At 41.1% G+C, this 17276-nt stretch overlaps 1 protein-coding gene across 1 annotated transcript; it reads right to left on the bottom strand.

Moving 5' to 3' along the window:
* Positions 1–458: 458 nt before the first annotated feature.
* myl4 (myosin, light chain 4, alkali; atrial, embryonic) lies at positions 459–3535 on the bottom strand. Its single transcript, XM_026355005.1, has 7 exons — positions 3389–3535; positions 3166–3193; positions 2927–3076; positions 2762–2835; positions 2583–2682; positions 671–748; positions 459–592 (listed from the first exon to the last, which is right to left on the bottom strand). The coding sequence occupies exons 1-7, from the start codon at positions 3485–3487 to the stop codon at positions 564–566; spliced, it is 558 nt and encodes a 185-aa protein (XP_026210790.1). The 5' UTR covers positions 3488–3535; the 3' UTR covers positions 459–563.
* Positions 3536–17276: the final 13741 nt, after the last annotated feature.

The raw sequence follows: 17276 nt of genomic DNA on the forward strand, positions 1-17276 counted from the left end.
CAGGTGAAATGAATCGGTCAATAATGAGTCTGGTGAGTGGAGGAAGCGGAAGTCTGTATACGGGCAAACAGGAAGTGGCAGGAGAACAGGGTGAGAGCAGGTGACAAACAAAACCAAACCAACAGAACAGGGACCAAAGGGAGGAACTGTAACAACCTCTGTCTTGTCTCAATTGAGGAGAAGAAAATTAGAGGACATCCGGGCCTTAATGTCTTTTAAGCAACTTGAAGTTTGACATCGTTTTAGCTTACACCGATTACACGTTAATTTTAGTGACTTCCTATTGTCATAATCAAAAAATGAGAATAAACTCTGTTTCATAAACATATAATAACATATTTACATTTTGTTTGTTTTGTGTCATGTGATTACATGATGACATGATTAAAAACATTACACAATCACAGATGAAACTTTGAAAGAGGAGTTTAAAGATTTAATTGAATCACTGGACAGAAACAAAGCAGGAAACATGACAGGAAGCATAAGAGGACACAGATGGTTTTGTATGGGTTCATCCAGGTTCTGCTGAGTCTACTGTTGAACACACTCACGTTACAGTTTCAACCTGCCATGATGTGTTTGACAAACTCTGAAAGATAATAACACACACATCCGTTAGTATTTATCTTGCGCCTGTGTTTGTGTTTTTATGCAGCATGTGTGTTACCTTCATAGTTAATGGAGCCGTTAGCATCTTCCTGTCCTGCCAGCACCCGGTCCACATTTCCCTCTGCCATCCTCTCCCCTGACAACACAAAACTTTACACAGTCACAACCTGTAGGCTCAGGGGGGACCCACACAGACCAGAGGTTTGGGACAGAAAACAAGAAACAACAAAAGTTAGTTTGGATGAAAGGACCAGCTCATAGGAAGAAGCAGGTTTATGAGAATTAGACCAAATGTCAGGTCTTTCTTACAAACATCTGCTTGTTTTCTGGTGCCTGAAAGTTTCTGAACCCTTTAGAATATTCTCTGTTTCAGTGGTAAAATTACCTGAAAGTCCTAAAACAAATTTAGTAGGATCTTAATCTAATAAGACACAAAAGTACACTTGTTTATTCATATTTCAATATTAAAAATCTGTGTGGCATAGGTATGGGTTGATAATCAGTCACATTGCCGCCATCAACGTTTTTTGATGTTGTGGCCAGCCCTTGATCGTCCATATTCCGGTCCGTCTATCTCTCTGGCTTCAGGTTACTGGCTCAGTGTCTGATTTTTATTTCACTTGTGATAAAGCCTTTCAGCATTTTTCCAGTGCCTAACCCTGGAGAGGCTTTAAGTTCATCATTTTACGTAACAATTTCAGTTGAACATATTTGAGAATGGGTGTGTGTTGCACATTCTTTATGAAGAGGACATCGTTACTAAGAAGAGGAGGGGGACTTGATTTTCTGGATAAGAACTTTGAATCGTATTGGCTTGGTGGAAGAGGCTGTTTTATTGTTGAGAAAAATTGTGTTTATCCACCTGTGAGAGAGAGGTGAACTTCCTGTGTCTATGTAAGCTGTGAAGGAGCTGACCTGAGTTTTTTCCCTTTGTGTTGTGGTGGAGCAAACTTTATGTGTGTTTAAATGGAATAGAAACCATCTTGTCCATTGAGGCTCGGCTGCTGTTTTGTCAACTCACTCACCGAGCTGATCTCCCCACTCTCCACCCTTCTCACAAGCCAGTCTGACGTTCTGCACTAATCCACAGAGCATTATTAATAGTTCTTAAATTCTCACCTCTTTACTTTGTGTTACAGATGTCCCTCTGTCCTCTCTGGGTAGCAGAGGACATGAACGAAGTGCATTTTCCTGGGTCCCAAACTTTCAACTGTGGGTCTTGACCATCAAAGTCTGATGTTGACAACACAGGTTTGTAAGAGTGAGTCAGCCCTTAAACAAAGGAGATTTCTAAAAACCTTAGAAGAAGAGCTGTTGCTGCTCACCAGGATGGAAACAGTTACAAAATTTAACAGCCCTGCAGCACAGCACTGTTTTCACAAGGACAAAGATCACATCATGAGCAGGTGTGTAATAGTCCAGGAGTTCCTAGGGGACCTCAGGGTAACGTCTGGGAAACTAAAGGTCTCTCTGACATATTGTCTGACATAGACAATATCAGTGTTCATGAGTAACCATCAGGAGAACACTAAACAACAGTGGTGTTGATGTCAGAGCTGCAGGAAGCCACTAATCTCCAAAAAGAACATTACTGCCTGACTACAGTTTGTTCAGGGACACATGGAGAAACCAGAAGTTGCTAGAAGAAAGTTCTGTGAACTCATGAGACCAAAGTAGAACTTTCTGTCTTAAATCAGAAGAGTTTGGTGATGACCAAACTCTGCATCCAGCAGAAGAACCTGATCCCATCTGTGGAGCATGGTGGTGACAGGCTCATGATCTGGACCTGGTTTGATGGAGCTGTGAATTTTGGGGGGTAGATAGGGGTCATAGATCATGTTTTTGGAGAAGTATAGAAAATTCTAAAGGGATCACAAATGCTTTGTTCAGAAACTAACTATTTAAGCTGACTGTATCCAGTCATCAACTGTTTAATACAGTAAATACATGAATGAAAGTATTGATCATACCCAGAGTGACCAGAACATGTCTCAACTCAGCACCCATCACTGTCCCATTTCCATCTTTATCAAAAACACGAAGTCCTTCCACAAAGTCCTCATGTGTTCCCTGTTGAGACACACAGTGATGAACAGACACGATATCCCTACATAATTTGAATCCAACACCAGTGCAGGTTTACACTTACTTTGTCTTTGGACTGAGCCACATGTTGGAGCATTGGCAGAAAGGTCTCAAAGTCAATCAGTTTGCTGTCCATGTCTATCCAGAAAAAAGAAGGAAAGAGACACGAGTTTTATAGATTTATAAAAAATAAATATCTACTACATATACTGTGTGTGCGTGTGTGTACCCTCAGGTCTGGGTCGGCCCAGCACTCGGTGGACCTCTGCGTTAGTTGGATTCTGGCCCAGAGCTCTCATCACATCACCACACTGAGAGAATGAGATCTTCATCTGATTGTTTGGAGTTCTGTCAAACAGCTGGAAGGCTTCTTTAAACTCTGCACATAAGTTATTCTGAGAGTATTAGTCTGTGAAAGAAATTGAAGTGTGTGTGTGTGTGTGTGTTTGTGTGCGCGCACAAGTTTACCTTTAATCTGATCAGCACTGAACTCAATCTAAAACAGAAAACAGAAGATGATGATTCAGTACTTGTACTTTAAATCTTCAGTACGTCTAATTCTCCTAATTCAAATTCTTTGTTGGTTAAACGTGTATGTGACCAACAAAATTAAACTTGACCGGTGAGTCTAGTGTGAGGCTTAAGCAAACATCTGATTCATAAAAATACTCAGAGACAGTTTCAGACAGACCTTTATGCTGTGTGGGTCAAAGTCCAGTTCTTTAGCAGCTTCTGGTTCTGGTGAGGGCTTCATGGCTTCCTTCTTTGGTTCAGATTTCTTGGGGGCCATGGCAAAACAGAAACAAATAAGGTAGAATCAGAGAGTAGAGTGAGAGAAGACGAGTGCAGCGAAAAAAATAAGAGGAGATGTGTGTGTCAGACAGTTTAAATCCCCATCATCAACTCCATTTATGGTCCGAGAATTAACTAATGACTGAATCCTCTCAGGGTTTCTGCTGCAAATAGATCTGAAGCTAATTCTACTATCCTCTACTGAACACATGTCTACTGACACAACCTTAAATAGAAAACATTATGACTCTCTCTCTGTGGAAAACTGCTGAGATCACTGCAAATAGAAAACATGTACTGCTTTCTTCTCACTCTGCCAACAGATGTCCTCGTTTCTTTACTAGTCAAACACCCACTCGGCCTTTCACACCTGCAGCCCCTGACCCGCCCTTTTCTGCTCACCTGCTGCTCAGCAGCGCAGCCAACGTCAAGTTGGAATTTAATGAGACATTAAACTGAGTGGTGACTGCAGAACTGTAACTGCTGCAGATGGAGGATTATTTGATGAAAGCAGAATTAATATTTCAATTAAAAGCAGTTTCTAACTTCTCTAATGGATTCAACCTCATTTTAGGTATGTTTTTATTTAAAAAAAGGACAAAGGAAAAAGTGACGCAAAGCTTCTGAACCGAGTTCATAATAACAAGTGGGGCATCTGATTGATGTCAGTGACAGATTGACAGAGTGAGTGTTGCGCCCCTGGAAATTGTGAGAAATAATCACAGAAGTGATGTGCAGTGTTTCCTCAACTAAATGTTTACTGGAATGAATAAAACAGCGAGATTTCCCCAAGGTATGTGAGAGAAGACCGAACCAATCGAGCTCCAACTAGCGGATCAAAACCAAACTCTGACTAACTGATAAACTTACGTTAAATAATAAAGTATAAAAATAACAATTTATGGTTACAGCATTTATGCACTGTTTGCATTTAAACAGTTTTTCCCCAGATTTTTACTATTTTTAAACACAGTATCAAAGATCTTTATATTTTTTTCTTCTGAACTGTATATTTAAATATCCTGCAATGTTTTAATATCATTTTGTGGTTTTATCAGTGACAGACTTATCATATATTTCTTTTAGACTTGATGATGAGCATTAATGCATCTTTCAACTTGCCACATGAAGACTACAGGAACAACGTGTCAACTACAACTAATGGCTGACAAACTGTTGCTGAAATTATTCTAACACTTTTCCTGTATCTGCGTTTTCTTTCGTCGTTCCTTTCTTTATCTGTTCTGTCTTTTGTTATCTCCTCAGTAATCCAAATCAGTAACCTAAACACTTATTTCTGCTACAGTGGCAGAAAAAATGTCTGTGAACCTTAAATCCCATTTACAGTGCTGGTGAAAAAAGTAAGTGAACCCTTTGATTTAATGACGGTTGAATGGTTGATGGTTGAACGTATCTCTGCATGTCCCTCTAATGTCTAATGGAGGAGAGAAAGACATATTTGACTTCTCGTCTTTCCAACCAGACCTTCAATACAACACAACATCAATAAGGGTGATTATTGATGATCAACGGAGCTTTACTGACCACATCTCCTCTGTCTCCACATCATGCAGATTTGTCCTTTTCATCATCAACATCACAAAGATCAGACCCTACCTTTTAGACTAAACAACACAACTCATTGTTCAGACTCTGGTCATATCTGGTCCTGACTACTACAGTGTCTTACTGACGGTGTTACCAGCTGCACCATCAAACCTCCAGATGATCCAAAATGCAGCAGCACATCTTATTGTTGATCAGTAAACAGGACATGTTACACCACTTTTCAGATCTCTGCACTGGTTCCATATAGCTGCTGCATCAGGTTCAAAGTCCAGACTCTTACCTACAAACTGGTCAACTCAACAGCACCGACCTACGTAAACTCCCTTATCCAGGTCTACAATCCCTTTTGCTCACTGTGCTCTGCAAGCGAATGACATCCTGTGGTCCACTCACTTCAGCTCAAAAGATCCCAGATTAAACTCTTCAGCTCACTTTTCTACCTCTGTGAGCTCAGCTGCCTCCCTCTCAGTTTTCAAAAACCTTCTGAAAACAGAACTCTTATACAACTTTTTCTGTACCTAAAAAAACACTTGCACTTTCACCTCATGAAACAGAGACAATTCTTCCTAAAGCACACATTCTTTTCCCTAGCTTAGATATTTTGCCCTGTACCTCATAAGTCACTTTGGATAAAAGTGACGGCTGGGTTAGTGTAGTGGTAACATCACCGCCTCTCATGTGGGAGAAAAATCCCAGTTGTGGCCTACCTCCAGTAGGGGTCCTTAGGCAAGACCTCCTCACACTCACCCTGCCTACCCTTGTAAGTTGCTTTGGATAAAAGCGTCTGCTAAATAACTAAAATGTAAATGTAAAAGTGACTAAATGAAATTGGCAGCAATAATCTCCATCCAGCTTCCTATAGCTGTGGATCAGACGTGTTCAGGAGAAACATTGGGCTATTTTTCCTCACAGAGCTTGTTCAGCTCAGATAGATTTTCACACAGCTAATTTGAAAGCTTTTCTGTTGGGGTGAAGTCACGACTCTGAATATGTTCAGACATTAAGATGTGAAGGCATTCTGTGGTACATTTGATTGTTTTCAATAAAGACATGTAAGATTACGATTGTTGTGTATTATTAGATTCAGCATTTTATGTTTGTGACCCCTCAGTCACTGAGCTTTTTCTAGCTACACTACCTGGACAGACAATGTTTAATTCACACCTGTTCTCACCATCCACCAGGTGGCATCAAAGACTCCGTTGGACCTTGGACCTCAGGTGACTGAGCCCCAGTTCATTCTAACTTCCAGTTAATTACGGTAAATGGTTCTCAGCCAACTGGTAAAAAGTTTTTATGGTTTTATTTTTCTAACAATTGCTGCCTTCTTAACTCTTGATGAAGAACAAAAATCTTATTGAAATTAAGTAGAGTTAAATGAAGTTTATATGTTTGATGTTAAACATTTAGATAATTTCTATAATTAACACATGCATTAAAAAAAAGCCTGAATGAGCATGTGACTTCACAAATGTGTGTGTGATGAAACTGTACCTGAGCTCTCAGGTTTCAGTCTGAGAGAGAAGCAAGGCGAGGCCAGAAGACACCACACAGACCTAGTCACACAGACAGAGAGAGAGGAAGACAGGTAGTCAGACAGACTGAGTCTGAGACAAACAGGCTGTTGAGACTCTGATGTTTACTGGACATTTTCTGGACAAACCAACAGAAGCAGGTAGGACTGAACCACAGACTATTCTGCTCTCATATTAATAAGGCTCATATCAAGGACTGGACAGTTTGTTCTGCACCACAAGTTAGATCCAGGTCTAAACAAGACCCAGAACCTGTTCAGAACTATGATCTCAGATTTTTCTGATCACTTAATGAATTTGTTTTTACAGATTACAGAAGAGTAAATAACAACCAATTTATTTATAACAGAGGGGAGCTGGGTGGTGGGGAGTTGATCATGAAAACTGTTGATTTGTTTGGGTTTGGGTCGAACCGATGGTGTGTGGATGGTGGTAATGATGACAAGTGATTTAACCCTATACCGAGCGCCGATCAGTTTCTGCTATTAAACTGTTAGTTTCTTCCTAGAGTAATAACATCATATCGTCCACGTACCTGTCTCACCTGTGCAGGTGTCTGAATGAGCAACTGTGACACACTGGAGACAGGTTGAGGAACAGTATGACTTACTGGGAGAAGTGAGGTCAGACTGGTCACACACGTTGTTTATGTGACTTAGGCTGTGAATAGTTCCTGGGCAGCTCGTTAGTCCGACGCCCAGGCTCAGGTTTGGTTTTGTACGACAAGATGCTGACTCCAGGTTGAGGTTTAACATAAACCTGCTCCCTCAGTATTTATAGGCCAGCTGAAGAAGCTGATCAGGGATCAGATATTAACAACTGCTGCAGTCTAATATAGCTCAGTGTGGCTGTGTCTAGGCTAATGCTAGCTGAGCAGGGTCACACTGAAAGGTTAACTGCCTGCCTAAAAAACAGCACTTAGCTAATCAGATTAGCACTGCTAGCTCTGGTTCGAGATAGCATGTTTGCAATAAGACTTAGGAAAGCGTTAATATTGGTGAATCGTGACACTGTTCTGGTTACTGAAGTTATCTGTGCAGCTGACAGAGTGACACCAAAGTTTAAAGCTATTTAGCCTAAACATGTGCTACAAACTTCTAACATGTGGCGTAAGCTAATACTACAGAACGTTTCAACACAGTACACACGTCAGTATTAGATTTACTGTTGATGTTTTTATTTTAGCATTTCAAAAAGTTCACTCTTTGATCCGAAGTCAGATCTGGGATCTGCACCATTTGGATGAGGCTATGGTTGGAACATTTTCAGAAATTTGATAAAAATACAGCTGCCTCAAGTCTGTTAAAGTCTCACTTCATCACACTGATATACACATATGTTGTTGTTATATGATGCTGTGTTGCCAAGCAACAGACCTCTTATGTGTTGTATTGTTCCATTTAGATTTTGGTTCAAGGTCCACGATCAGGGTTTGGTTTTGGGCTGATTCAGAGACATACAACTCAATGAAGCAGCACAGTATCATGCTCACTCACACATGTGATGGCTGCACATTTGGAGGTTTCTGAGTTACAAGTTACTTGGCATGTGAATCGCAATGTGATCCACACAAAACACACACTCAGCAACCCCCCCTCCCAACAAACGCACATACACTCAAACATCTATGTGTGTGTGATCCAGGTCTGGCAACAGATCTGTACTGTAGCTGGTTCCAGTCTACAGAGATTTCCAAGAGAAACTGGAGAAACGTCTGAAGCTGACTGTCATAGACTTTCTGTCTCAATCAGAGTCTCACAGAAACAGATTCAGCTGGAAGCTTCTGTCCTTGCAGGTTTAAAACATCCAGTCACTGCAGGACAAAGTGTCCAATCCCCAACACTAACACTGCCACCACCTGCTTTTCTCTTTCAGCTGCAGCTGGTCAACCAAAGTATCTTCAGTAATTTATGCTATATTTGCAGTTTTATTAGGCCTACTGTGTTATATGTGATTGCATCTGTTTAATACTTGCAGTTATGACATTATTGCCATATTACTTCATTATTTCCCTGAAGCTTTAAATAATAAACCTTAGGTTTTATGACACCTATCGATCGAAACCAGCAACAACTTAAAGAGACTGTACTTAAATTTACATTTACATTTAGTCATTTGGCAGATGCTTTTATTCAAAGTGACTTACAAGTGAGGAACAAGGCAAGCAAAACAAAATCTAAGTCAAGGAGAAAAACATCAAAGCAAAGTGCTATCAAAAAAGTGTTTCTGTTTTGTGAGATGCAAGAACAAGAGAGCAGAAAAGTGTTTTTTTTTTTGTTTGTTTGTTTTTAGTGCAAAGGAAGATGCGGAAGAGTTTGGTTGTCAGCAGTTTTTTAAATATTGAAAGTGAGGTAGCTGAGCGTGCAGAGTTTGGCAGCTCATTCCACCATCGTGGGATCATTGAGCTGAAGCGTTTTCCTGGGTGTCTACTGTGCAGTGCTGGTACCACCAGACGTCATGCACTGGCCAAGCGCAGTGGACGGAAGGGGATGTAGACCTGAATTATTGAGTTGAGATAAGTTGGAGCTGTAGAGTTGATCACTCTGTAAGCAAGGGACAGAGCTTAATTCTTGCAGCCACAGGAAGCCAATACAGAGATCTGAAGAGCGGTGTGACATGAGACCTTTGAAAATGAGGCGTGCTGCTGCATTTTGGATCATCTGTAGGGGTTTAGTCATGGATGCTGGTAACCCCATCAGCGGTGCATTGCAGTAATCAAGACGAAATATGATCAATGCCTGTACAATGAGTTGGGTCGTGTACTCCAATAGGTAGGGTCTGATCTTTCTGATGTTGTGGAGGGCATATCTACATGACCCAGAGACTGAGGCAATGTGTTTCGTGAAGGTCATCGATTACGACCCCCAGATTTCTGGCCATCTTAGTAGGGACAATCACCGCAGATCCAATGTTGATCATCTGGTGTAAAGGACAGGAAGAGCTGTTTGTCATCCGCATAGCAGTGATAGGAAAAAACATGTGAATGGATGATAGAGCCTAGAGAAGAAGATTGAAAAAAGAAGAGGACCAAAGACTGAGCCCTGCGGTACACCCGTAGAGTCACAATCACACCCCTGCCAGGATACCTTAAAGGTTCGTCCAGACAAGTAAGACTGAAGCCAGGCTAGAGCTGATCCAGAGATGCCCAAGTCAGAGAGTGCAGTCATAAAAATCTGATGGTTCACAGTGTCAAAGGCTGCAGATAGGTCTAATAGAATAAGGACAGAAGAGTTACCTGCAGCTTTTGCCACCCATAGGAATTCCACAACAGTCAGAAGTGCTGTTTCTGTGGAGTGACCACTCTTGAAGCCAGACTGATTGACATCAAGGAGGTTGTTCCGGAAAATAAAGTCTGAGAATTGATTGAAGACTGCACGTTCCAGGGTCTTGGCCATGAATGGAAGAAGAAAGACCGGTCTGTAGTTCTTCACAAGGGAGGCATCCAGAGAAAGGCTTCTTCAACAGTGGAGTAATCTGGGCCTGCTTGAATGAGGTGGGAAAGATGCCTGTTGTGAAAGAGGTGTTGATGATCTGTGTAATGGCTGATATTAGTGTTGGTGCGATAGCTTGAAGAAGAGTAGAGGGGATCGGATCCAGAGAGCAGGTGGTTGGGCGATTCGCGAGGAGGAGGGTGGATACATCGTCCTCTGACAGTGTTTAAAAGAAGTGAAGATGCATCGTTGGGTTTAGTTAGCAGATTGTCATTATAAGGAGGAGAGAACTGGGAGCTGATGGCTGCCACCTTGTTGGTGAAGAAGGAAGCGAAGTCGTCAGCTGTGAGACAGGTGGGTGGCAGAGGTGGGGGTGGATAGAGAAGTGACTTGAAAGTGGAGAACAGCTTTCTGGTGTCTGTGGTGTTGTTGAGCTTGTCTTGGTAGTATTCAGTCTTTCGCCCTAGTGACACTGTAAGAGAAAGATGCAAGCAAATTCTTTTAGACATACAATTACCAGTTGCCAGCTCAGTCAGTGGTTCTGGGTGAACACAGCATGTTAAATATTACAATTTCTGTTCAGAGATTTGTAAAACTGTGATAGAATTATATTCAAAATGGCTAAAATATTTGAATCTACAAATGACTGTGTAGAGCTTATCAGTTTGGAATCATGTTGCTGATATATGAACTCCAAATTTAATGAGCTGTGTATATAGTTCATATTTTTCTTTGTGTTAGTACAGCTACAGGTCCATAAGTATGTGGACAGTGACACAGTTGCTGGTTCTGACACCCCCACAGTGGGTTAGAAAGGAAACAGGCTTAAGTTAAGGGTCTGGTCTAAAATAAATTTATTATGATATTGCATGTTATTCCCTCGTTAGTCTTCTACAGCCAGATAACAGGTGACCAGCTGATTTCAGATACTGTATCTGGAATTTCTCGTTGTTACCTGGCAGTGTGAAAAGACAGCAGACTTCAAACATGTGGAGGCGTTTATCTCCTAAAGATGAGACAATGTATATGGTGCCTGCAGCGCCACCAATCTGCAGGACTCTGTCAGCTGTAGTCTGTCATTCACACAAACGAAGAAACACTCACATCGTTTTATTTTAGCGTGTGGAGCTGAAAGGGAGAGAGGAAATGCCGAGCATCCCTCACTGCGTCCAACAACATTCTGCGGTCTACAGTTACACACACTCATGCACAGTGTCAGAGAGCTGCATTAGAGCAGGACGACTTTTCTCTATCAGTGTGACACAACATCACACTGTGCTGGAACAACAACACAGATAACAGCTGTGTGTGTGTGTGTGTGTGTGTGTGTGTGTGTGTGTGTGTGTGTGTGTGTGTGTGCGCGCGCGCAGGAAGTGTGACAGCTTCAGTCACCTGTTTGTATCTCTGACAGATACGACTCCAGTTTTATTAAAGGAGCAGTTCAACATTTGAATAAATGTACTTGTCTCTGTGAGTATTTAAACCACAATATTTAAGGACTCCTGCTTCTTCTGGTCTGAACATGGTTTTTATAAGTCTGCAGATGTTTGGATGCTCACACATCTTCTGATGAGGGAGGATTCTTTACTCAGCTTTTCTTGACTTTAAGCAATGTCTTTTAAAGGTGTCTGTTGATAGTGTGGCAACAAACTATAGCCAGAGAAAATTCCACCTGAAAAAATCAGTTCAACATTTCTCTTTGTTTACTGTCCTTTGGTTAAAAGCAACATTAATACAGTTTGTGTCTGACAGTCTCTGAGTGGCGCCGGTTATCACAGAGACAAGAGGCTGAACGACATGTTAGTGACAGACACACACACTGAAACTCTGACACACACCGGTGGAAACAGTGGAGGAAGCAACAGCAGTAAGTAACAGATGACTAACCCAGCTGATGATGTTTTAAATGATATAATTCACGTGTTGCCTTCAATGTAACTCATTATGTGATGATGATGACAATGATGATGAAGGTGTAATTATCTGGAAATCGGTCAAAGGGTAAAGGTCACAGGGGATCAGACTGTAAAATACAGTCCAGCGGACAGAGAATGACTGTAGTATATTGTGCATATATATATATATATTATCAATTGTAGTATACATCAGAACTTTTCAGAGCCAGCAGTGTATTAAAACCATTGCAGAGATCAGACTAATTCTTCAGTACTCAGTCCTCTCATTACTTACCGTGCAGAAAGGTTTTGACCTTTAGATAAACTGAGCATGAATTCTACATCTAAATGGAAAAATGTGTAGGAGCCATTTTGAGTTTATGCTTGACTTCCATTATTTATGTTGACTCCTTCGACTACCACTTGGTGCAGTGCTGTGGAGATAATGTTTATTTAGACCAGCCTGGTTTGACTAGCACCAGGTGTGATACTGCTTAGGATGGAGGCAGTTTTTGACAATGCACACATGGTTATCATTGTATGAGTTTGAGTTATGAGTTATGAGTATGTATATATATATATATATATATATATATATATATATATATATATATAGAGAGAGAGAGAGAGAGAGAGAGAGAGAGAGAGAGAGAGAGAGAGAAATATATATATATATAAATACTGTGAAGATATGCTGTGCTTCATGCCATGGGGTTTATTATGTTTGAATATGGTGTGCATTTATGTTGATCCTTTTATCACAGACACAGTAGCTGTTTAATCGAGCAGACACAACAATGTATGAACTAAATAAAGTGGCATAATAACATTTTCAGCTTTGAGGCTGATTTAGATGCTCCACTGGGGCTGGTAGTTGTGATATGTGACAGTTCCACATCCACGCAGTCAGGTTTCAAATCTAGAACCCTTTTGTTCTCAGGCACTGAGATGGACAGAGAACACAAACTAAGATTACTTCAGTTTTATACATCATGTGACCTTAAACCAGATAAACTCTCTAGAAGACAGTGCATGCTGGGATGGTTGCAGATAATCAGTATGTGTAAATAAACATTAATGAACTGATTGCTGATAAGTTATAATTTGTTAATGATTATAATTTAATTTAATTCAATATTGTTTTATTTGTATGCCACCAAATCCCAACAGAAGGTCATCTGAAGGCACTTTACAGTGTTAAAATATAACTGTATACAGAATTATATAGAAAACCCAACAACCCCACTGAGCAGCACCAGTAGACAGGGGAGAGGAAAAACTCCCTTTAGAGGAAGAAACCTCCAGCAGAGCCAGGCTCAGGGTGGGCGGCCATCTGCCTTGACCCCAACATAATATAATATCACTCACACACAGGCACAGATAAAACCTTCCTTCAGTGCCACCCATTGGCCACAAGTGTCACTACAATGAGTTAAAGTTTTATTTAAATATTAAAGTTTACAGCAGATCAACTTTATCTTTATAAACCAGCTTTTAAACTGTTTTAATTCTGTCTGTGTCTCTCTGTCAGATCATGTATCAGTGACTCAGTGAGTGTTGGTTCCCACAAATATTAGGCTACAGCTAAATACAGACACACACACATACACACACACATACACACATGCACACAGTGAGTTTGAGGATCAAATCTTAAGTTAATGGTTGTGTGGATTAATTTAGCGCAGTTTAACCCGCTAAACTTCTTCATCTAACTTGACCAGAGCATCTGACGTCATTTCTCTATAGATCAAGTAAAACCTGCTGTTAGTGTGTTTTAGATCATTAAGGTGGATGATGTTGGTTTTCTGGTACCATGGTTGACCCTGATATCACTTTGAACAGTTCTGGTTTCAGTAGAGTGACATTAACTCTTGTGCACAGGTGAATGTTGGATAACTGAAGCATGAACTCTCTGCAGATATGTGTGTAACTTCTTCTATACTGCCCATACAGTCTGAATTTATTCATTTGTCAGATGTTTTTATTACTGAAAGCAAAGTACTATGAAAAGAAATATTTTAGTTTAGTGAGACACAAGTTTCACATAGGAACTTTATAAGACGTTGTGAAAGAGCTGTGTCTTTATTGGTGTTTTGAAAATTGGAATGAGGCCGCTGAGTGAGCAGAGTTAGGATAAGAGGTGACCCTGAATCAATGAACAACCAATTTAACCCCACCAGCTACTATTACCAGTAAAGACTAAAGAGAACAGTTGGAGTGTTACTATCTCTGCCTTGTCTTGCCCCAGTTAGTTGTTTTTTTTTCTGTCCCTGCCCTTTTTGTCGGCCGCTCTCTCACAATTACTACGATCATCTCCACTTGTTTACTCCCTCTGTTCACTCACCTCAATCACCAGATCAGTTTCACCTGTGGACCTATTTGTTTCATCAGGCTTGCAGCCAGTTTGTTTGTTTCTCCCCTTGGATTATGGACTTTGCGTTTATCCTGTGAGTTTTGTGCCTGCACTTAAGCAACCCTTTTTTCGTTTAAACCTCTTTGTGTCTGGCATAGTCGGGTCCTCCAAAAACCCCTATCTGTACCATGGAGTTACTGGTACAGCTGAGTCATTCACCCTCACCTTACCAGAAAACCTAAAATCATTCTTTATATTGCTTCACAAGTGGCCACAGAAAATGTACAGTGTAATGACCACTGTGTCTCCAATGCAGTCAAAAACAGCAGTATTCACTAAGGCAACTGGTTTGTGTCACAGACAGAGTTTAAATAAAAGAAATTAAGTCGTTATGGCAAAAAAAGTTGCTAAACCTGTCACAGACACCACGGCTGACATGCAACATGCCTTCAAATGATCTAGTTTATAGTAAAGAGACATATTCAGAACATGAGTTGTGTTGAAGGGTAACATCAGTGGTGTCAGTAGTAAATAATATGGTGTTAAAAACAAAAGCCAAATGAAGCAGGACAGAGGGTCCAGACAAACAGATTAAATATTGATACAGAGAAAATTTAATAATGAATTTTGTTATTTCAGATCATTAGATTTTAAATATATGAAATGGGATTTGTCTCCTGGGCCTACATACAAACACACACAATGGACTGACTAGGGCCAACACACAGCGGACTCCCATTAAATTGGTATAATTACGGTTGACCCTGCAGAGACGAGCAGAGGAAACAGAGAGAGGAGGTCAGCGGCTGATCAGAGTGATGTGAGGAGGATCTGAAAGAAACTTGTGTAGGAACATGAGGAGTGTGAGAGTGTGCGTGGGAATGAGCTGGATCATCGCCCTCTCTGTAACTGTACACTCGAGGGTTAAAATGATGACTTGCAACAGCTGCTGCTGCCATGGCAACACAAGGGTGGGGTCAACCATGGTAACGCCGAAGACACCAGAAACAACAGAGAGGGTTAGAGTGTGAGACAATGTATTTCTGCTGTTGTGAGGACATTTCTGCACCATTTGTCCAGTCCTGATTCCTTCAAAGAGAAAGGCAGGTGTAGGGCTATGATGACAGACTGAGATTTGTACACACTAGACACAAACATTTTTAATTAACTTACTGGTCACATGACCAACCTGCTATTTCTAAGACCCCATGAACACAAAACACGTATCACGTGAAGCAGGTGCAACACTTCATCAGTAAATGTCCCGGCTCGAGTTTTCATGTTACATCTTTGTAATTTCCTTAGACAGCAAGTCATGAGCTTTGCTCAAAAGCCATGACAAAAAAAAGGGAGACGGATGTTGAAGGCAAAAGTAAATATGTTGAATGGCACAAAAGAACACAGATGGGCAGGAATGAGGAGCTCTCCAAATAAATGAGGAAGGGCCCAGGTGTTACCATCTATACATTGATTAACTCCACCTCCTGTTACCTGCTGCATGATAGAAAAACACAACACACGTTTCATTCATGTGTGCTTGTGCCACATCATTAACCACAAAACCAAGTTAAACTCTTTATGAAATATGTGAAACCTGCTTTTCGGTTACCACGCCTATTTTCATCTTTTCCCCCTGCAGGTGCTGGTTGCTAGGTAATAGTGGAGTTTGGGTGGTGCTGCATGATGCCAGCATGGCGCCTCTCCTGCCCCCTGTTGGTTCAGAGATCTTCAGACATTTCACACCAGCCTCACTGGAGGAGATCCAACGACGACATGAAGTTGAAGAGAAGGAGCAGCAGAGGAGGAAGGAGAAGAATATTGAGGTATAAAACATATTGATCAGCTGTGAAAATCAGCTAATTAATACAATGAGAAAAACTAATCAATCCACTGCAGAATGTACCAGTTATAACTGTAACACCTTAATGCCGATACAACTGTCCAGTTTCAGCTTTCTTGTATCCCTGGCTCCCAAAGCCCCTGATCACTACTTTCTAATCAGTTCTCTAGTTTTAGTTCCTGCCTTAGTAATCTCTGTCTGTCTGTTGTCTGTGGTAGTGTGGCTCATGTGGCAGACTGCATGTAGTGGTTGGGGCCCCTAAAAAGAAGCATGGCCCCAAAAAGCATCTTCCTTCTTTTTTGTTAGTGAGCCGTCCTCTGTAGCCGATGCCTGGCCGGTTACTGAACATGTTCCTTAGTCAGCTCTTCCCACCAACACTTTAGCGCTTCTTGAGTCTGCCCTGGCCTCCACCCCTAGGTCAACAACCTGAGCATAGATGCTGCCATCCCAGTTTGACAGTTCCCAGGTCAACTTTCCAGAGGTCCCCGGTGACCAAAACCACACATGCAGTGCATCTTTTGTCGTGAAAACTTGTCTGTCTGTCTCATTGTCTCCCTCTCTCTGATTGGGTGTTTCTCTGATTTATAGATAGCAGAGGAAGATCTCCCTAAACCAGCCAGTGACCTGGAGGCTGGGAAGCCCCTCCCATTTATCTATGGAGACCCACCCACAGAGTTCATTAACACCCCGTTGGAAGAGCTGGACCCCTTCTACCAATCACAGAAGGTATCTTTCTCTGTAGTAAACTATAATCCCTCTGTGGCCTGCATATTGGATTAAAGAAAAATAGTAATAATCATAATATAACATGTTATAATAATAAACAAATTATACACATATTAATAAAAGAATCAAACATGTCAGTAAATTTACAACATCAATGTAAAATATCAGTGGTAACTGGACATGTTTGAGGTTCTTAAAGACGTTTCATCCACCTCCTCCTCTGCGGAGTTACCGGCAGTCAAGAAACCTGGTTACTGGAAATCAGAGTGCACATGCAGTAAAACAGTATCCGATTTCTCCTCTACCCTGGACGGATTTTGGAAGTGTGGTTCACGGATCTTAACTGTATGGAGCTATTACCTGACCACGTTTTTCTGTCATTTTTTTTTTGTACATGTGTCATGGAGATGACTGATGGCGCTGTGAAAGACAGAT

The sequence above is a fragment of the Anabas testudineus genome, chromosome 8 (genome assembly GCF_900324465.2).
Source record: "Anabas testudineus chromosome 8, fAnaTes1.2, whole genome shotgun sequence".
In the NCBI taxonomy this organism is placed as follows: Eukaryota; Metazoa; Chordata; class Actinopteri; order Anabantiformes; family Anabantidae; genus Anabas; species Anabas testudineus.